General features: G+C 51.9%; 1 protein-coding gene across 1 annotated transcript in view; it reads right to left on the bottom strand.

The window, feature by feature from the left end:
- The window catches only part of ASTN2 (astrotactin 2), a 291732-nt gene that overhangs the window by 158216 nt on the left and 111285 nt on the right, over positions 1-22231 (bottom strand). Inside the window, exons 6-8 of the mRNA XM_058423166.1 lie at positions 19048-19132; positions 18851-18925; positions 18321-18458 (exon numbers count right to left, since the gene is read on the bottom strand). Of these exons, the coding sequence (XP_058279149.1) occupies positions 18321-18458; positions 18851-18925; positions 19048-19132 (298 nt within the window). The remainder of the gene's footprint in view (positions 1-18320; positions 18459-18850; positions 18926-19047; positions 19133-22231) is intronic.

The following is a 22231-nucleotide window of genomic DNA, read 5'->3' as shown; positions in this document are numbered from 1 at the left end:
CGCAAAGCTGTGCCGCTCTGGCTGCGGGCACTGCCTGCACAGACCTCAAAGCAGCCACGCACTGATCCCGCCTTGCAAACTCCTTGGGGCAGAGGCTGTGCACAGCCCTGCGCTTGCTGCGCCCCTTCAGTTCTCTTCAGCGAGCCTTTCCTGACCCGTAGTGCCACGAACATCCCATCAGAGACACATCCCCCATCCCACCCCCAGCACAAACAGCCTGGGAAGCTCTGATCCAGGCAACGGCAAAGCATCACCTTTGCACTTCTGAGGAGGAGACGGAGCTCCAAATGCACGGAAAAGCCCCAGAGGCCAACGTTTCCCAAACAAACAGCTCCCACCAGGAGGGCACGGGCACTGCAGCATCGCCTGCCTGTAATGAGCTGACCCGCAGGCTCCCTCCTGGCTCTGCAGCTCGTGGGGTAATTGCTGCACATTTTTAGCCTTGCCTGCAGCCATATCGTACAGCAAAAGCTGCCAAGCTGTGTCCAGGGCCAGGTGTGCTCAGGAAAAAAGAATGATCAGCATTTAAAAAGAGGAAGGGAAAAAAAAAAAAAAAAAAAGGGGGGGGGAAAAATCTGATGCTAAACTCTTTCCCATCCGTGTTGGTTTGTTTTGGTTTTTTTTTGTTGTTTGTTGTTGTTTTTTTTATGAACCAAATTGGCTGCCATCGAAGCAAATGGCAGATGAAGAAAACATTGACTTTCTGCTTGGGTCAATAAACAAGATAAATTGAGTGGGGAGTTGGACGTGGAACAGGGAACAGCATCATTTACCTGAGGAGGAGAGAGGGTTAAAGGCAGAGAGGCTGAAGCAGGGCATGGCTGTCTCATGTAAGGCTGTTTCACCTGGGAGCTCAGCACTGGCAGGCAGGAATTGTGCTGGCTCCGCCAAGGCTTGGAGCTGTGCCATGGGACTGGGTGTGATGTGTCTAAAACAGGTGATCCCAGACCCAGATCCTGAAATGAGATGACAGGAGATTGCCTTCCAGCAACTGAGCATCTGCTGCTGCCAGGGGCTTTATCCAGAACGGGTGCACAGCCTGTGCAGGGCTGAGACCTGACTGCTGCTGGTCCTGGAGTGGCCAGACCAACCCTGCCCCAAATCTGAGAGGCCAAGCACGGGATTCAGCTCATGCACAGATACACACAGGACTGGTTGCTTTGGGCTCCTCCAAACTCACAGGGAGAAGCTGGCTCATTTGTGGACAATCCCCCTGCTCCAAGGCAGTGAAAAGGAGCCGATCCATGCCCTGAGCCCCACAGAGCACACCTCCAATGGTTAGAGAAGGCAGCCTTGAGGATTAGCTCAGGCGCAGACCTAGAGGTGCTCTAAGCTACTCCCGAGCACAACCAAATCAGCCCCAGCCTGCAGCCCCTGGAACTGCTCGTAACAGATGCTTGGAGATGGCCTTCCTGAGGAGGAGTAGGGCCTTGAGACCACCCACAGCATCAGGCAGGTAAAACACCCCTGGGGAGAGACATCAAAGGCCTGCAGCAGAGCTGCGTGATGGCAGAGGTTGCAAGGGATGCATCAGGGACCCACAGCAATGACAGGAGCTCCAGGCGGGTGTGCACGTGATGGGAACATTCCTCCACTCAGGCCAACCAGATCTCAGCCATCAGGTTCGTTTCAGTTGCCACGGTGTGTCATGGTGAAGGATATTAGGTTTGAACCACAATTCACAGCGGTGTGGGACGTGGTTGTCACCATTCCTGCCTGATTAGACCTGTCAGAATCCATCAGCAGGAACTTTGCCTGGGAACCCTCTCTCCAACTGCACATTTAGCAACAGGAGATTGATGACAGGAGATTAAAAAGAAAAAAAAAAAAAAAAAAAAGGTAAAAAAGAAAGACAAGAGCAACATTTGCACACTGCAGGACCACCCTCCTTCTCCTGTGCATCGTACTTCACTCACCACCTTTATTTCAGTGTCTGTCTTAATTAAAAAGACTAAATGGAAAAGCCCCTGTGCTAATCCAAGGTCTGCCTCGAGGGGCTGAGGAGGATGCCCAAAATGTAATTTATTTCCTTTCAAAGGCATTAGAAACAGCCACACTGACACATGGCCTTCCATGGTCCAACCACAAACCCTGCAAAAACCACCGGGGAGCTATGGATGAAGATCCGAGGGACTCCAGGAGCACCCCTCAGAGTCCAGGGCAGCCTCCAGGCAGAGAGGGGAGCTGTGAGCATCAGGAGGGCTCTCAGAGTGGGTAGGGAGCGAGGGAGGGCTGATCCCAGTATCCATGGCAGGATGAGCCCCACTCCTCAGCAGTGGGGGATCCCTCAGCCTGACTCCACACCGCAGGGCGAGAGCGCGGTGCCGTGCGTGAGGAGAGGTGAGGATTACCCAGAGCCTCGCCCAAAATACAAGACTACCCTTTGATTACACACACCAGGGCCAAAGCATCAATTTTTCAGCCACAAAGCAGCAGCAGAAGCAAACCTCTGCAAATGTGACAGGGAGTCGAGCCGGGGGTTCTTGGAGGCAGAGCTCACTGGAGAGGCAAACTTGGGGATTTCTGAGCAGGGAAACAGCCAGTGGTTGTATTTTTATCATTTCATCCAAACAGGGTTCTCCAGATGCTAGTGAAAAGTGGGGATCGTAGCAAAGACTGAGCTTTACATGTTTCTCCAAGTTTTTCTCCCAATGGAAGGAGCACTGCAGAGCTGGAGCACTGCCCGGTCGCTGGCCCGAGGGCAAGGAACTTGCTTTTGGCATTTGGACTAATTCGTATTAGAAGATTCTCATTTGACTTCAGCAATATTCACCTCCATCTCTCCAAAACCAAACTGGGTGTAAAGAAATGCAAATGACATCAAAACTCCTGAGGGCCCACCCTGCCACAGGAGAGCACTCCCAGGAATACAGCTCCGAGCAGGAGCTGGCGGTTTTGGGACTCCGAGGGTGAAATACTGCCTGACTGTGGGCAGGCTGCAGGATGTGCCAGTGCTCCAGCCTCCTCATCTGTAAAACAGGGACAACAGCAGCTACCTGCCTCCCACTGTGCCACGCAGTTAATTAATGTTCCTTTGAGTTGTGAAGATTAAAAGCGGCGTAAAACCGCAAAATAGCGGTTTATTATTATTATGAATGGAGCCTCCACTCGTTCCATCAGTGCCCCTTAAAGCAGTGCTGCTGCAGACACTGTGAATTGCTCCCAGCAGTTCTACCACTGCTGGCATTTGCAGGGGTTTGACTGTAGACTTCCAAGGAAGAGCTTTGAACACGCTGGGGAAGAAGAAAGAGAGAGGGAACAAACAGAAACTTCCACCACATTTTGTGCTTCGCACTTGGAGCTGATGCTCCCACAGTGCTCCCACCCTCCCGGGGGCTGGAACAAAACAAACCACAGACAAGAGCGTCTCTTCAGCTCCTGTTCTCCCCTGTGCTTCCCCTGCACAGGCTGCCACATCCCGGCATGGGGAATGCCAGAACAGGTCATACTGCGGGGGCACAGAAACACCAAACTGGGATCACACTTTAGGCTGCTTTAGGAAGAGTTTAACATGCTGTCTATTTTTAACAGGCGGGAGTGGTTCGGCACAAGAAGCAAACCAGGGGCAGAGCAATGTGGCCTAATTATGCAGGGGCCTGGACAGACCCCTTGTTCCAGCTGCTCCCAGATGTTGGCACCACCCAAATCATGTTCTGTCCTCCCAGGAGCACTGGAGGGAGGGGCCACAGAAGCCCTCCTCACTCATCCCCTCACCCTGGGGCTCTCTGGCTCCTACAAACCCTCATTTACCCTGATCCAATGCCATAAGCATCAAACCTGGAGCAGCAGCTGCCCAGTGCCCATCACAACCCCTGAGCAAATCCCCAGTCCCTGTCCCAGCCCCATTCTCAGTCTCCGTCCAGCCACAGGTGGTTTTGAGTTGGTGAAGCCAGATTAACACACAAAGGAAAAGGAAGTTCAGATCCTGCTTCAAGTACTTCAGGCAAGTCTCCTTTTTCCACTTACATTTAACAGAGGACCAGCATCATTTCCTTGGCTGCCCCTTGCACGCCCTCAGCCTGCATCCCTCCGAGGTAGAACCCCCTCCTTTGATGCCTCTGCAGCCCCTGGCATTCTGCTTCCCTGACCCCATTCTTCTCTCCGTGCCCTGGCACTGCCATCCTGGCACGGCAGAGCAGCCTGTGGCTCTCCATGCCCCCCAGCACAGCCACTCACCCCCTGCAGACCCTTCCAGCGTGTCTGGCTGGAGGACTGAGATGCCTGCAGCACACGGTGGCCGCGCTCCTCCCGACAGGCACCTTTCATGTTTAATTCAGCGGCTGGTTTAGTTAATCTATTTTTTAATAATTCATCCCTTCCATCTTAATTTTGGTAGTTGTTGAAAATCCCTAATAAAATATTTAGGGGCTCTTTTACTGGAGCAATGGCATGATTTACTTGATGGAATCCAGTCTTTGATGTCCTGTCTTAATTCCCTCCCTCCCACCGTGCCTCAATCCTGTTTATCACTGCGCCGGAGGTAAGAGGTTCTTGTCGAGTTTTGTAGCACTTGAGACGCTTGGCCAGCGTTAATAATTCAGCTGCCCCACACAGCTAAGACAAATCTTGTAGCAAAACAGCCTCTGCCTTTTATTAACAGCTCCCTCTGCCACCCTGGAGCCAGGCATGGGCCGGGATGCAGAGCAGAGGGGCCAGGCTGAGCATCCCAACCCAACGGAAGCACCGGGAAAACTTCACAGGTGCCAACTGCGTCGTTGGGAGAATATACACCCTTTAACAACGCTTGTATTTCATCCTCTACAGCCTGAATGGGGAAACATGCTGGGTTTTTTGCATCTGTAATTGGGGAAGAACAGATGGTGGAGGCACAGTTGGAAGTAATACGGCCATTAAAATAATCTATATGGCTTGTAATTCCCCCTCTCGTGGAGACAGAGGAGGGCCTGACGCTGCCCCAGTGCCCACCCAGGCTGCAGGAAGGGTGGGCACAGCTTTGGAGATCTTTCTGTTCTTGGGATATTTTGGTGGGTTTTGAGGGGTTTTACTATTTCCCTTCACCTCGTGCTCCTCTTGAAGAGATTTCAGGAGCCAAGAGCTGAACCAGAGCTGCTTCCACTGGGTGGTATTTAACTCCCATGTGTGGAGCACATTTTCTGCCCATATCACCCACTTAAAGCAACTTCTAACTTTGGACATGTCTTGATGGTTGAAAAAGAGCAGCAGAAAGCCCCAAGCACTTCAGAGAGATCAGAGCACCTCTGCAGTTAAATTCCAAATGGGGAGGACGTGAGAAAGAATTATGGAAAAAACCCTTCTGTTGATTCATGAAAATTGAAACCTCTCAGGGGAACACAGAGGCTTTGCCATCCCCTTTGCCACCTACAGGTCCTGAGAGTGAGAAAACATAAAATCAGAGGAGGAAAGTTGCCCAAATAAAAGCCCAAAGGTGCAGCCAATGTATGGAAATGTATGCCTTGTTCTGCATGATGTAGGTCATGGTCTCAGAGGCCTCTGTGCCCTCCAAACACCCCAACCACCCTTTGCTTGGTACCTCTTGATGGATGGGTGTTTTCCTCTAGGATTTGATTACTTCTTTGTGCCCAATTGTTTTTCCACACAGCCACACTATGGAAAAGGTCCTACTTCAATACAAAATGGAGAAAATGGACAAAATCTCAAAAAAAAAAAAAAAATCACAGTGGAAGGTGCAATCCCTTCCCACTCAGACCCAGAGGCATCCACACCCTGACTGATGGAGGGGAGAAGGAAAGGGAATTGCAGCAGCAACCCCTGGTTGCGGACCCAAGCACGCCGGGTCCCTTGGGCACCCTGACTCCCTACAAGACCTCCCCAGGCAGGACAGAATGATTTTCTCAGGTAGAAACCTCTCTGGTGGGGTTAAAATCTTCCTTGCGCTCACAGAAGCAAATCCAACCTCTCCAAATCCTTACTCTGTGCCTGGAACACGGGGGAGCCAGCAGGACGTTACCTTGGCAGCTGGCTTTGCTTTATGGAACTAAATATATTTTTTTAATGGGCTGGCGTCAAGAAAGATGCGTTTCCAGGCTCAACAACATCCAAAATTAACTGCAATTCATTTCAGAAGGGGCGAAGGGGTGGAGGAAGAGGGGGGGACGCAAGCCTGAAACCCTCAGAATATAAAAGCTTTGAAAGAAATTGCCAAAAATCCCCTGCATCGCTGCCTTCTGGCTCTGGAAGAGAGATTAAAAACCCGAGCAGCATCAGGCTGAAGCAGACGTCACGGAGGCCACCCCGGGCCATGCTCATGCTCACATCAGACTCTTCCTCCTTATTACTGTTCTGGAGACAGCCCAGCCTTTGCCAGCACAGAGCTCTGCCCTGCTCCTCCCTTCTCCTGGCACACCTAAACCAAGGAGGTGCTGCTGCCTCGTGAGACCAGGGACGGCCACCTCTGCAGGGTCCTCGGGGATTTTGGGGGGACCCTGACTTCAACATCAGCATCTCACCCTTCTCCTCGTGCCAGAGCATTCCTCCTGACGTGCCTTCGTTAGCCCCGCTCTCTGGCACCTAATTTGAGTGACCCTTTAGTGACTAATTTAATTACCCTGGCCCACAAACTGACAGACAGCTGTTAAAAATGGTTATTGCATTATTAATACGCTCCAGTAATTTCCCATTAAAACTATACTGTTAATAATTTTTTCCCCCTGTATTTCTTCCCTCTTAATTAGTCTGTTTAAAACTTTGAAGGAATATTCTCTTTATGGTAAATGGGAGCGTCGAGCAAATTACATTTTTGATTGAATACTTCTGTGATAGGCCAGCAAATAAGACCGTTGAGTTGTTAATTATTGTCAGAGTTTCACACGATGCCTGCTAATGAGGCAGTCAATCTTCTCTGCCATTCCTAGAATATTAATGGAAGCCGTTGGTATTGATTTTGTCACCAGGAAAGGCAGGAGCTCCTCCTACTTGGGGGGCTCCAGGGTGGGCAGGGGGTTCTGCACTGGAAGGGGACACTGAGGGGACCAGACACCTCGGGATGGGGTGAGGCAGGAGGCCTCGAAGCCGGTGGAAGCTCTTGGAAGTGCCAATGGCAGCTTGTGCAGCTCATGGAGGCAGTGGGGGGTTGGCACATTCCCACAGGGATGAGTCCCATCCACAGGCACACCCAGGCAGGACAAGTGACAGAGGTGACACTTCCTGCCAGACACGCTGGTCCCTGTCCCCTCCCTCCGCGTCTACCTCTTGATTTTGAAGAATATCAGATTCACCCCTTATCTTTCTGTGACAAGACAACATTCTTTTTTTTTTTTTTTTTTTTTTTTTTTAGGAAAGGGAAATGCCTGATCCCTCTGGACTTCAGCAGATCTCTTGACAGAGCGATGCACGGAAGTTACAAGTAAAGCAGCCACGGATAAGGATCGACACGAAACCACGAGGTGGCCAAGAGACTGTACAAAAACAGCCTTTGAGATGTGCTGGGAGATGAGACAGGGAGCTTTTTGTACCATTTCTCGAGCCCTTTGGGCCCTGGTGCTGTTTGATTTTCACACCACTGTTCTCGCTGGAGAATGGAGCAGTTTGGCAGCAAAGTCTCTCCGTGTCAAAGTCACAGGAATTCTTTTCCCCTCCAGGCTCCCACTGCCCAGCTCAGAGAGCAAGAGCAGGGTGTGGCAGTGCCTGGTGCCATCCCCAGTGCCAGAGCCATCTCCCTACTAACAGCATCTTGGCCAAGCCAGAGGGAATCCCACCAAAAAAGGTTTTGTCCCAGGATAACTGAGACGGAGTGAGGCGACCCACCCCGGAGGTGTACGTGTCTGTGACCGGCATCCTGGCTGTCCCCTTAATTCCATCCCCCAGGGTGGGCAGGGATCTACAATTCCCTGAGCTCCCTGGCACATTTGTGCCATTGAAAGATGTCACATGTCCTGCTCCTGCGTCCCAAGCAGGGATGAGCAGCACAGACCCTGCTCCCCTCGGGTGTGGGGGCTGTTCCTGGGGCAGAGCCCACCCACAGGTGTGGCCTCCTCTGCCTTGGGTGGCCACATCAGCCCCAAGCTCATCCCCAGAGGAATGTGGGGCTGACTTTGCCTGGAACATGCAGCATCAAGTCCAAGCAGAGCCCTGGATTTCCTAAATAGGTCGCCCAGCACTTGCTGTCGGGTTTTATTTCTGTAGCTTTGCTCTGAGGAAGCGTCCTCGCTCTGTGTGAGTGCTTGACCTGCAGGACTGATGCTGAGTTCAGGCACTGTGCTGGCCCTGCAAACCAGCTCAGCTCCCTCTGAAGTGCCCCAGCCCTCCCAGCCCAAACCTCTCCCAGCCCTGCTCCCACTGGAAGGGCAGGACAGCCTGGAGGAGCCTTGCAAAGCTCACAGTCCGTCGTAGCGGGTGACACGCTGACACGGGTCGTGCTGTCACAGCTGCTGCCGAGAGGCCAGAGCTCAGGGACCTCACCCCAGATACTCCAGCTGGCCTTTGCACAGCCAAACCCACACCCTCCCCAAAAATGAGATCGTTTGGGGCTGTTCTGGGAATACTCTGCCTGACCTGGTGATTCAGGGCGGATGTGTGTGTGTAGGAGGGCTGGTTGGGGTGTCTGTGGGAAGGCTCCCGACTCTCTGCACGCCCTGTCACCCACAGCTGCACAGCTGGAATGACACCAAGGGACAGGGACAGATGGAGAACAATGTCCAGCCTCCACAGAACAGCCTCCCATCCCCGCCATTCCATGCAGGATTTTCTGTGGTTTCTTTTCCACACAGGAATGCAGCAGATTGGCATGGCTGCTCCCCAGTTACAGGTGGTGTCCCCCCATCCAGCAAACCCCTGCTGCTTCCAAGTCCATCTGCTGCCCACTCGTGCTTTTTAAGCAAGCCAGGTGCTATTTGTACTGCAGTGATGTTTTCCATACTAAAAGCTCCTTTTCTTTTCCCTTTCTATAGAGCAGGCTTCAGTAATTCCTCGGGGTCCACTTCCAACCTGGTATTCTATGATTCTGTGAAAAGAGGAGCTTTCCATTTATAACTAATTGCCTGTGATGCAGCATATCCCAATTTTACCAGGAAAAAGGGATCCTGTGACCCTCCCTGAGCTCCCAGTGAGATGCCATGAAAAGCCCTTCAGGTCAACAGCATTGCCAACGCTATTCCTCTGTCAGTATCACTTATCAGCTGCGTTCAGGCAAAAATTATGGCTTTTACACCCCCAAAAAAGCCATTTCACCCCCCTGGTCTGGTACTGAGGCAAATCAACACAAACCCAGGAGAGCTCCTTCCCCTTGGACACAGCCCCCAGCACCAGGCAGGAGAGCAGGAGGTGTTGGCTTGGATTTGCCTATGGTCACATCAGGTAGGAATGATCTGCTCCTCCCTGAAGCCCTGGAGAAGTTCCTGCAAGGAAGAGAAGCAGCCAGGTCTCCCAACACAGCTAAATCCTTGGCCCAAGTAAGCAGAGCACCATCCCTGCCCCCAGAGCTCTCCCTTCCCTGAGGGAGCTGCAGGATGGAAACTGGAGCCAGCAGCAGCAGCAAAGGGGGGTGTGAGCCACCGTGGGCAGGGGGCTTGGACAAGATGATCCTTGAGGTTCCTTCCAACCCAAACCATTCTGTGCCTCTATGATTCCATCAGCTGATGAGCCATTTATTTATCCAGTGACAACTTTATCATAACTCTTTTCAAACTCCTCAGCTCTGGCCCCAGAGAGCCCAGAGTCCAAACCCAGAGCCCCCACAGTCAGAACTAACACCTCCAGCTCTGTGTTTGACACACACTGATTAAAAAAAAAATAATAAAAGAGAGGAAACGTGGACTGAAGTGAATGAAGAGACTTCTCCCTGCAAAAGCTCAGTGCATATTTACACAGCATCCTGCCTTAATGCTCAGCTGCCTCATTTGTGTCACTTTAAGCCCTCGGCAGAAGCAGGGAAGTATTAGCTGGGGTTTAATTGCGTGCTGCTGGGTTCTGCACGGCTCCCCACGAGCTGCTGCTGCGAGAGAGCCCCGTGGCAGGGCTGGGATGGATGTGACCAGGCGGTGACAGGGGGACAGCCAGCAGGCAGGAGGGAGAACAGCAGCAGGGGACACTCCCCCAGCTTGGGACACACAGAGGACAGCTCTGACACGTAAAGTGAAACATCAGGTCTGCATGGAGCTACCCAGCCCTGTGGAATCTGGGATGAACTCCGCTGTGTGCTGCCCAGGCCTCCTGTTCTGCCCCAAAACTCATCCAGCTGCTGAGCCAACACTCCTGAATGTGCAGCTGGGGGCTCTTCATCCACTGCAGGCCTCCTCTCCAGCCTGCTCCGTGTGAGCCGCTCCTGTTCCCTCTGCTGCGGGTGAAACAGGCACTGGATCCATTTCACACAGCCTGTGGTCCATGCCCATCCCTCCTTCCCAGCTCTGCCATGCCAGCCTGCACTCAGAGCAGCACTGCTGGCGCACCCTGAGCGTGGCACAGCCCGTGGCAGCGTGTCCCCAACTGCACCCATCTAACTTTGGATAAAAGGCGCTTGGCTGCAGTCAATAGCATCTCATAATATCAAAAACACCGCAGGAGACATCAAGAGCTGAATTGATTATGGCACAGCAATTCTTCAGGCAGTGAAAGCAGGGCAATTCCCAAGATGGGATTATTTTTTTTGCAAGGCTTCACCTAATTTTCTTGATTTTCTTGATGTTATTTTCCCCCTGCTCACTCCCAAGCCTTGTTTCCAAACCTCTCCAGCTTTGCACTGCTCTTTGATTTAGTCCCTGAAAACAATATTTTGCTTAACACAGTCAAGTTTCCCATCAAAGTGCCCAGGAAAGCATCACCACCACTCAGATGGCCAGGACTGAAACATGTACAACAGCAAAAAGTCAAGGAAGATTTTGCTTTTGGCTCTGCAGTCAGCAACCCATTTTGGGGAGGCTAGAAAAAAGCCCTGACGAGAACTCAAAACATCTAGATCAGAAAAGAGACCAAACACACAGACAAAAAGGGAATGGTATAAAATCTGTGCAAGAGTGGAGGCAAAAGGCAGTGGATTTTCAGTCTGATCCAGCCTTGACAAAGCATGGAAAAGTTTTGTGAGCCAGCGGGAGAGACCACACAGGACACATCATTCCTGCTCTCTGCAATGCTGGCATTGCCTGTAAACCGTGCACTGAACTTCTTGGTGCTTCTAAACTCATTCCCAGCTGATTTTGCTCCTTTGGCTGGAGGTGAGAGGGCCAGGGAGGGTCTGCAGAGCGTCTCTCCTGCATCCTGGAACTGTGGAATGAGAAGGAACATCACTGCAGGAGCAAAGTTACTCTGAGGTGCCTGGAAAGTGCTGCACTAAAGGCAAAAAGGGCATTTTTTTCCTAATAAATCACTCCAAGAGCCAGGGTGACGTCCTGGAGCAGAGAAAAATCCCTGGAGGGCAGCAGTGAGAGCAGCAGGGCACTGCAATGAGGAGTGGAAACATCACCCTGGCCCTGCTGCTGAGGAGCAGGAGATGAAACCAATTAACTTCACTCACCTTCATGGAGCACAAGCGTCCTGGGTCACTGGTTGTGCCCAGTCCTGGCTGCCCTGGGGTGAAAATCAAACGGGAGCTTTGCCCCTTGGCCTGAGCCGCCGTCCCTCATCCCTCCACAGTGGGACCGTGTTCCTCTGTAGCAGCATGTGCATCCCCTCTTTGCCTTTAGCAATTAATAAATCCCCATAAAAATCAACCCAGAGGTCTCTCTTCTGTGGTGGAGTGTGGCTTTACCAGGAAAAAGGGAGTCTGGGGCTCTCCCTGAGCTCCCAGTGAGGTGCCCTTTCCAAAGAGCCCTTTCCAAGCCTGCAAGGGACAGTATCTTCTTGCAGTGCCCTAAAAGCAGAAGGACAAAGCTGCCCTGTTTGTGTCCATCCCCATTCCTGTCGTCCTCACAGAGGTGGCTTTTCCTCCCTGGCTGTGAAGCCTGTCACAGGCTCCTGGCACACTCCCAGGAACATTTTGGCTCCACTGAATTTTATTAGTTTTGTCCTTTGGCTGAAGTGATCCTGCAATAGTTACAGGACATAAAAACAGGGAAGGAAGAGTAGATCCCGTCCACATCAGGCAAGTTTTAGGCAGCTGAAATCTCACTGGAACTGTTTTTTGGATAGTGCCAGTTCTTTCCACTGAGCTGGGTTAAGAAATAACTGAAGAAAAGGCATTTCCCAGTGTCACTGCCCCACCTGGGCATCATCCCAGCACCCTGTCTGGCCCGGGGTTTGAGCTGCCTGGTCCTTCCTCCCCCAGACCTTCTAGTCCCTTTCTCAGGCAGGAGATGCACACAAAAGCAAAGGTAATAAAACTCCAATAGGAGTAAAAAATTGTAATTCAGGAAAAACAGTACAGAGAGGCCGAGGGGTTGTGCTTTGAACAGGCAGCTACAAAGCACACTCAAGCCACTGGTTAACAGAAAGCAAAGGCAGCGACAGAAAAACAAATAGCAACATCAAACTGGGAGGGAAAAACACCTTTCAAGGCAGGAACCCAAGGTCTGATGTTGCTGCCTTGCATCACCCTCCTTGCTAAAGCGTTCACAGTGTGTCAGAGCCCGGCCTCCCCCTCCAAACCCACGGCACCACCGCTTGTCCCAGCGCCGGCAGGATCCTGCTCCACACAGATCCCACATGGATGGGTGCACGGACACGCAGCTCCAGCAGCAGCTCCACAGGGAGAATATGGAGAAGCCGCAGTGCCAAAGCCTACTCGGTGACGGGAGATCCCAGAGACATCAAAGGGAGTCATTCCGGGTGTGAGACAGCGTTCGCAGGTTTGGCAAGTGTGGGGTATTTTTAATTGTCTCCATAAACATATAAACAAAATCTGTTCACTCGCTGGGGTTTTTTTTCCCTCCTGGGCTCTGCAGCATCACGGACGAGAGGAAACGCAATCACTCAGCTGCCCAACTTGTAGCTGATGCTGGTGCTCCCTGTGATGGGTTTGCCTACGAGCCAGGCCCGAATTTACATCCCCTGTCCCTAAGAGGTTTGATCATTTTCTGTGCAGTTTTACGGCGCAGCATCAAGACCTCAAAAACGCAGTGAGTTCACACAGCAGAGCACGGAGAGTGAAGCTCAGCATTATTGCAGCAGGAGTTACTAATAGCCTGGGATGAGGGAAGGCTGAAATGTTCCCTGGATTCTGGGTGTGAAGGATGCCGTGGCTGCTGATGGACCAGGAAGAGACAGGCTGAGGGCACTGAAGTCCCTGCGTTGTCCCAGTGGTGCTGGGTGATCCACATTTCAGTTCTGACCTACCCTAGGTCCTTCCTGGGTGATTTCAGCCCCAGGTTTTCTTTTGGGAGGGGGAGGTTTCCCTCTTTCCCCATCACGCTGCTCCCCTAATTCTCTTACTCTGCTGCTCACACCCTTCGGTGGCTGCTGCAAGATTACATCTCCATTTAGTCACCCCATGGCGAAGTGAGACGTACCTGACTCCTCTAACTGCTCTCATAAATCACAGCAGGAGGCAGGGAGGAGGAAAAATCCTGGTAAGCAGCCAGGACCGAGCTCAGCTGACAGCTGCAGGGCAGGGGCTGATGGCTGCCTCTCTGTAAAGCACCTGACCCTGCTCTGCAGAGGATGAGGCCAAAGGCTGCCTCTATCCCGGTGTTAAGCACCAAAAGATGCTTCTCCACCACTTTCTGAGGGACAGCAGAATCTTGGGGTGATGAGAAGCCCAGGCCAGAGCACAGGGACGTTACCTGTGGGGACAACGGTGTCTCTGTGATGTGCACAGTAACGAATTGCCCTCTCTGCAGAAATGAGTGAGTTGTGCCTGCTGATGCAATCATCAATTTGCTCCATCATGCAGAGCTGTCCATTCATCATGGCCATCGACTGCAGCCACTTACACCTTTTTATTGGTCCCAACGGAGCAGGAGAGCCACGGGCTCCTGCGCAGGAACAGCCTGGAAAAGGAGCTTCCCCTCTCCCCCATGCTCCTGGCTGTGTCCCCGTGGCACTGAGCACCCAGAAATCACGGCCTGCTCTGCTCCTGGGGGGCAGCAGAAAGACAAGAAGGGAAAAAAGATCAAGTTCCCATGGCATCCCCTGCACAAATGGCAAGAGGAGCTGGCAGGGTGCCCTCTGCCTGTATGCCATACCCCATCCCCATCCTGACCCTGAGGGATGCTCACCTGCAGCTGCAGCCGTTCATCTGTGCCCCTGCAGATCAGGAAGGAGGTTAAGGCATGGACAGATGAGTTTTGCTGCTGCAACAGCAGGGACAGCAAAGCTGTTTCCACACTCTCCTGGCCCAGATTCCCTTTGCCTTTCTCAACAACTTCATTTTTCATTCTCCTCCACTCCCAGGAAGCCTCACACCACAGTGATCACCACTGACTTGCAAAATCAAAAGTGCCCAAACCACTGCAAAACCACTTCAAAATATCACTCAAAACCCCTGTAAGGCTGGAGCAGCAGTGAGGCTGCAAGAGCACAGCACAGCTGGGCTGGTGAATGCCATGGGCAGGGAGAAAAAGCCTTGCTCCCATCCTTGACAGAAGACAGGACTCATGAGGGCACAGAGAGGGGGAGCAGAGTGTTCTGCCTCTGACAGAATTGAAAATAAAAACAACAAACAAATAAAGAAAAAGTAGAAATATGAAATCCGGTGGATTGTACTTTAGCAAAGAATTCAGAGAGCAAAGGGGCTCACTTGGGAGCAAAACGAAGATGAATCGACAGCGAGTTCAAGAGAATTCATTCTGCTGCTGAACACTTGTCTCTCCATCAGGACATCTCAAAGGCTTGTCAAGCGAAGGCAAGGCTTTTATTTGTTTCTATGGTTGCCATAACGATAGAGCTGTATGTCATGTCAGGCAGCAGCTGAGGCTCGTGCCTCTGATTTATGGCTGCTCAACAGAAATTACCAACTTTTCTGCAGAGCGGGTGGCACAGTGAACCGTGACCACCGGGCTGCGTCTGCCAGTGCTGCGCTCTGCCTCCAGGGCCAGCTCTCCCCTCGGTGCCCCACAGCTCTGTGTGCCCCGAGGGATGCCTTTATCAACCCCTGCAGAGATGCTTTTATTATCCCCTGCAGGGATACTTTCATTATCCCTGTAGGAATGCTGTGCGCTGGGGCAGTAGGATCGGGGCTGTGGCTGTGGGTCCTTCCCATAAACTGCCACAATTAGAGCAACTCCTGACCCACAGGGCAAGCTGCACCTTCCAAAGGCTCAAATGGAGAGGGCAAGGTGTCCAGTGAAGGCCAGCAGAAGGATTGAACACCTAACAGTAATTTGTTTAACAACATTTCATAGACTGCTGGGTTTAACACCAGGTTATGGGAGAAATAAGAGAGGTACAACAGGTAAAAGAGAGAGATGGGAGTAGAAACAAAGAGGGGTCTTGAAAACAAGCAAGACAGGGTGGGAGTGGGATGTATTCCTTGTCCTGGCAGGGGATGTGCTGCAAGGACAGTCTGCCCAGCCTGGGAGCCCAGGCTGTGGGGAGAGCCCTGCTGGCCAGGCTCATCTCAACAAGGACATCACCGTGAGCGTGGCTGTCACTGTCCCAGGCTGTGACTGATGTGATCGTTGTGCAGAGGATCAGACCCCGGGGTCGAGCAAGGGATGCTCAATATGGTCACTGATAAATTATATATGCAAGTTTCATTAGCTCTAAGCACTCTCATTCCTAACTTATGACGTGCAGTCCTAAAACCTCCAGCGTCAAGCTTTGCACACTCCTGTCCCCTGAAGCCCCTGGAGCACCCGAGGGGGATGTTTGCACGGAGCCTGTTGGCTCCCTTTGCTGGAAGTTTCTCTAATGACTTGGCTGCAGCAGGGGGGAGGTTTGGATTCTTCATTCCCACCCACCAAAGTACAGCTTGTTGCACTGCCCAGCAGTGAAATACATGGAGAACAGCACTGGAGTCAGCATTTCCCCAGAGAGCTGCTGAGAGGCCGGGCCCCACCTGTCCCTTTGCATCTCAAGCATCTTCATAAAAACACAAGACCACATTTGAACCTTTAACCCCCTGAGCTGTAAAGACTTCATCACTTGTTTTCTCCAAAGCAGGCTTTCTGCCATTTCCCTCCATTAAACTCTTCAAGACGAGTGACCCCAGAGCCAAAGGTGTCAGACTAATGAAAGATCTGCAGGAATGCAGCACGCTCGTTATCACAGACACAGCAGAAACCCAGCACTGAGCCACCATCAGAGTGTCACAGGACAGCAAACGGGGCACGCCGGGTGCTGAGGCACGGCCGTGCTGGAGCTGGTGGAACACAGCCCTGGGTCTGCCCTGTGACATGGAGATGGGTCTGCATTAAAGCCCAAGCACTGCAGGTTCAGGAAGAATTTCTTCATTGGAAAAAGGCTGTCAAGCGTTGGAAGGGGCTGCCCAGGGAGGCGGTGGAATTCCCATCCCTGGAAATATTCAAAAAGTAACTGAACTCGGTGCTCAGTGCACCGGTCTGGGTGACACGGTGGGGATTGGTCACGGGTTGGATTCAGACCTTGAGGTCTTTTCCAACCCAAATGATTCTGTGATTCACCTGGGGGAGCTCCCAGCATGGAGGGACAGCAGTGCTGCCACAGTCCCAGAGCCAGGAGACAGGAGCTCTCCAGGCAGAGGGAGGGACAGCTGTGTCTGAACACCTGCACCGTGGACATAACAGGCTCACCTCTGATGCTGGATCACCACCTGAACATCTGAACACCAAAACTGCTGCCCTCAGAAGCTGCTTGTGTCAGTCCAGAGATAAAATGAAGAGGCTGCAAGATAAGCAGCCCTGATAGTTCCTTTCTTGTTGCATGAAAGCACCCAAGAACCTCAGAAGAGGGTTCCACCCACCCTGGGGTGCTGGGGATCCCGAGCTTGCAGCTCCTCGTTTGAGAAGTGCTTCAGTTCTAATGTAGAAATAATAGATTGCTTTGCACTTCTTACAGTATCTGTGAAGCCTTCCATAATTCAACATCAAATATTTATTATTGCGTTTATTAAAGTTTTAATAATTCAGCAACTCCTGTGTGTAAGATACAAGCGCCGTGAACTCGCACCTCCCTTTTTCTACCTGAGCCACTCTAATATTTATACCTGGAACTCTCAGTTCAGGTTCCATTTATGAGGGGAGCAGGCAACAGCCTTGTGCCAAAACCTCCCCTCCTCCTGCCTGGCATTCATCCATCCCGACAGAGACTTTTCCACAAGGAGCAGTGCCCGGAGACAATTACTGCACTGGAGCAGAAAACAAGCTTCTGAGCCTCTACCTTCGCTGAGGCACTTTTAATGAAGACGTGAGGAGGAAAGAAAGAAAGAAATAATGTTCTCTTGGCACTTTGGCTTGGAAAATGTTAACATAAACCAAGGCAGCCCATCCCTTTCTCAAATGAAAAGCAGAAGTTGTTGCAGACAAGAAAAAACAACGCTCCTAAAAGAGCCAAACTGTGATGGATATGTACCACCAGTCTCTCCACAAGAAAGGGAACAAGCGCTAATTAGCAACAAAAACACACACACTGAAGTGAGAACATCCTAGATGCCAGTCCTGGCTCTGCCATAGCTTTTGTAGGCACTTGTTTTCACTGCAGCCCTGCCAAGACGATGGGACAGAAGAATGGAAATCCATTCCTCATCACCTTGGGAAAAGACAAGACAGAAGAGGCTGGGAGACACGAGGATCCTGCTGGTGCCCAGGGAGATGATTCACAACACAACCAAGAATTTGCAAATCAGGAAATTGTGTCTGGAGCCAACAGGAGAACGCAGCAAGAGGGAAGGGAGGGAAGGAGGGAGGGAGAAAAGGAACACGGAGTCTCCCTGGCACACAACAGTCACAAGCTCAATCTTAATGTAAGGGGAGAGAGGGGAATACACACTAAATACCTTCAGAGTTAAACCCTTATAATTTACAGTTAAACCCTTGTAAACCAGACCAAAGAGGATAACCACCACCAAGGTGATCAGTGAAATGTCCAGGCATCCACTGAACACCAAAAAGGAAAGAAAAACAACCCCTAATTGTGTAATTACTGGATGAGCAAGATGACTTTTCACCCTTCATGAGCATCCCAGCAGGTATCAGTGGCCAGGTGGGTGTGATACAGGAATGAGTTTGGGCTCCTCCAGCCCAGTAAATGCATCCATTTCAGCACTGCAGTCTAACATGGCATTTAAGCCACTCCCAAATTCCCTTGCCATAGGCTCCTACAAATTCACCTGCCTGCACTGGCAGATTTCAGAGTTACACACTCAGGCCTGGCCTAGACTCATCAGCCCAAAGAGCCTGGAGAGCAATCACATCAGATTTCTTATTGAAAGGAAATTAATCAAACCTATCATCACAGAAATTACTGCATCTTCAATAACAATTTAAAGAGCAGTTTAGGCACTCAAGCATGAAGAAAACTAGAAATCTGCCTCCTACCTGACATCTGCCGGATCTTCTGTCACCAGAACATCTGTCTTGCAGCTGGCAAGGGGATTGATGGAAAGCTCCACAGGGGGCACCACGAAGCTCTTACTGACTGGCAGCCACAGCCCTTGGCCCAAACTGTAGGTGGACCTGGGAAAAGGACAAATGTCACACAGGAACGGTGTCCACAGGGAATGGTGGCTCTCCACCAGAGCAGTGGTGGCACCATGAGGGAAGTCAGTGATTTGGTCTTGTCCTGAAAGCCAAATGGGAGAGGAATGACTTGAGATGTGACAGGAGAACATGGGGATGGGAAAACTCTTTATTCCAGGAGTAGTTTCTGCCCACGCTCTGCTCATGTTTGCTGAAGGGTCAAGGGGAACCCTCCTTGGACAAATCGTTCAGTTCCGTCACAGACGAAAGGCACTCGTCCCCTCACCAGCACAAGGATGAGCTGGGATTGACCAAGAGGGTGCATCCACTGGGATGTCCTCGTGGCTCTCCCTTCCCAAATGCCCCAGCTGAACTCTCCTCTGACTCACCTGAGGATCTTCTCTGGCGCCTGCTCTCCCGTGACCAAGTCATATCCCCGCTCCAGCGTCGTGTAGGGCCAGGGCCTGGCAGGAGAGAGGGCAAACGCAGCTGAGCACGTGGCTGGGCTGGCCAAGCGGCACAGTGATCACCCAAGGGAGCAGAGCTGGGCTCCTCAGCCCCACGGGAGCGTGGGGTCCCCACTCACCCTTCGCTGTGTCCCCAGTCGCTGCGCACACACAGGTGCCGATGGACGGGGTCCGGGGCGTACCCTTCGTGGCAGCTGCACTCTCCTAGGACACAGCAGGGAAGGGTGAGATGTCTCTGGCACATCAGTGACTGGCCCTCCTCCCCTGCTGCCCACCTGTGCTTTGTCACAGCCGCTCTGGTGCCTCTGGAGCACTTTGGACTCCAGAAAGCCCCAGGAGGTGCGGAGAAGGAGATGTGGAAAGCTCTAAGAAACCCGCAGTTATTCTCAGGGAGGGGATTGCATGGTCCAGCATGCACAGTAGCTGGGGTTTCATGATGCAGAGGTCTGTCCTTAACCAGTGCTCCTGTGCAGCCAGGGGTTCACTCCTCAGCAGGGACCTTGACCTTGCTTGACCAGAGCAGTGTCCACCCTGCACAGTCCCCAAGGTGGACACCACAAACCCATCTCACATCCCCTTCCCACCTCTGCTCTGCCATCTGGTACCAGGGCAAGGGAGCAGAGTCTCCTGCAGCCCAAAGTGCCACTGAAAGATGCAGAATCCCCCAACCTCCACCCTCCACAGAGAGTTCCCGTGCTGTGTCCCCATCCCACAGCGAAGGGGCTCTCAGCCCTGCTCCCCTCTGCTCTCTGGGCGCTGCCTCACCCCGCTCCTCTCTTTTGACAGCAGGAGAAGACATTTCCCACACCAGAAACCCGACCGCACTTGGCCCAAATTGATTCAGTGTTTGGTAGAAATACATAACCCCGAGCAAGAAACAGCAAAATCAAAAGATTAATTGGATTTGCACGTGGAATTTCTGCTACAAGCTGCTGCCAGTGTTTCCCCCCCACCTCCACCCTCCCCTCCTCTCCCCGTGGTGCCTGGCGGTGCAGCAAAGCTGAGCTGTAAGCACTGCCGAGGTGGGGACCTGGGGAGGATGCTGGGGAGCTGGGTGCCCCCCTCACGGTGCCAAGTGCTGACTGGCAGCTACCTGCGTGCTCCCTGGGATCCCAGGCAAGTCCTTAAAATGCCTCACAAGGATTACAGTAAAGAGCTTTATTGTCAGGAGGGAGCGAGATGGGGATTCAGCCACTGAGATTTTTGAGGAAGAGACGCCTGGGAAGGAAAAGGCAGCAAAAAAAAGGAAAGAGTGGGGGGAAGAAAAGAGACGGCTAATGATGTGCTAAAATGCAACAGCACCTTCATGAAATATTCACTGCCTCAAACACGTCTAATATTAAAGATTAAATGTCCTGGGATTTGTCCTAGCGACTTGGAAGCACTGATTTATGATCTGTCAAAAGCTGCTAACCTCATGATTCATAACAAGAGCGGCAGGAACATTGCTGCTCCAAAGGGAAAGAGTTGGGAGAGGGATGGCAGCGCTTGGCCCTGCTCAGACTCTTCCGTGCCTGGGGGCTGGGGCGGTCTCAGTGCAAGAAAACACAGGTCCTAATGGCTCCATCAGTGGTTTTAAAAAAAGAAAAGTTATTTTTTTCCTTGGGTGCTTAGTGCGCAAGTTTCCCCAGCCGTGCTGTGGATCATTAATTCCTGGCGCTTATTACATAACAAATATATGCTCTGCAAATGAGAGACATCTCAAAGTGCTTGCGAAGCAGAGCTGGGAGTCTCAGGGCATCGGCTCAAGCTTGGCTCCTGCCACAGAAATTAGAGCGGGCAAAGAAAAAACACCTACAGAGGTCAGCGTCCCGTGGTCCAAACGCCTCCCCCACATCGATGGCTGGGGGTGGTGGGTGGTGAACCCCCTTCCCACAGCGCAGGAGGGTTTATTTTGTCTGCTGGCTTGTTTACTGCTCCGTCAGTTTGGCATCAGAAGAAGGAACTCTATCAACCTGGAGAAATATTGATTTTATCGACTCCAATCCTGGACTTTCAGCAGCTACAGCCAGTGCTCGAGACTTTATTGGGAGGTTTATTGGGAGGTTTATTTCAGTAAGTGAGAGGGCAAGTGGTGGCACCAGCTGGGGAGAGATCCAGGGCAGGAGAGAGCGGGGATCAGCCTTCCACAGGTTTCCCAGGGTGAGCTACGCCCCTTTGGCAGAGTTTTGGAAACTGGATAGGAAGGCTCCCAGCACGGGGTCAGCTGGGTGCTGCAGTCTGCTGGAGGAGTGAGGACTGCATCACCCCTGGTCAGAGGGTTTAGGATCTATTCCTCTATCAAGAACCATGAGCTGACAACTAGTGGGGCTTCCAAAAAATGTCAGCAGAACCTGCTGTGCTCTTACAGGTTTTCAGGAGCTTTTGCCCTCTCCCCAACAGCATCCACCTTCCTTCTTTGGCCCCCCCCAAACATCTCTGTTGTTTTCAGTCTGTCCCCATCCTTCCCAGAGACAATGCTGAGCCAGGGGGGATGCCGAGCCTGGCTAACTCCCATGGAACGAGAAACACCTGATAAAATGCCTGGAGTGGGGGGAACAGGGTTCCCAGACCTCTAAGCCCTCTTTAGGGTGTGTGTTTCACCATGCTGCTAAAATAAATCAAACCGTCTAAAAGCCAAAAGTGTTTTTGATCAAAGCATCCGAGGTGGACACAGTTATCCACTCAACCCTGCTGCAGCTAAGTTAGGATTCAAGCTGAGCATGAAGCCAAAGTCAACCAAAGTAACCAAGTTTGACAAATAACTGCACCCGGAGCTGGATGCAATTTCCACAGGTCCTGCACACGCCTCTGTGCAGCGTTCAGCTGCTGCAGGAGCACAAATGAATCAGGATCTACCAACCCCCAGGACAAGAATCCTGCTCCCACTGCCACCACCCCACACCCTGCCCGTGGCTCAGGGTCCTTCCTCTGCCTTTGGATCCAGAAGCCACAAATCAGGCTGGATAATCCATGGCAAATTTTCAGCTGTTACAGCCAAAGGAAGGATCACTGCTCACTCAGTATAAATGAGGGCAGGTCCCAGAGCTCAGCTCTGGAGGTCCAAATTGTATTTCCAGTGTGTTATTAAACAGGTGGAGGCTTTAGCTGTCTTTTTTAATAGAAAAGCTGGAAGTTGCTGAACTGTTCCTTCATTACACCCTGCACACTGTGCTGCTGCTTCTGCTGGGAGTGGAGAATGGGGAGTGGGGAATGGGGAATGGGGAATGGGGAATGGGGAATGGGGAGTGGAAATGGGGAATGGGGAATGGGGAGTGGGGAATGGGGAGTGGGGAATGGGGAGTGGGGAGTGGGGAATGGGGG

This window comes from Hirundo rustica, chromosome 20, assembly GCF_015227805.2.
Source record: "Hirundo rustica isolate bHirRus1 chromosome 20, bHirRus1.pri.v3, whole genome shotgun sequence".
In the NCBI taxonomy this organism is placed as follows: Eukaryota; Metazoa; Chordata; class Aves; order Passeriformes; family Hirundinidae; genus Hirundo; species Hirundo rustica.
The sequence above is the reverse complement of the archived record's forward strand: the minus strand, read 5'-3'. Positions and strand labels throughout refer to the sequence as shown.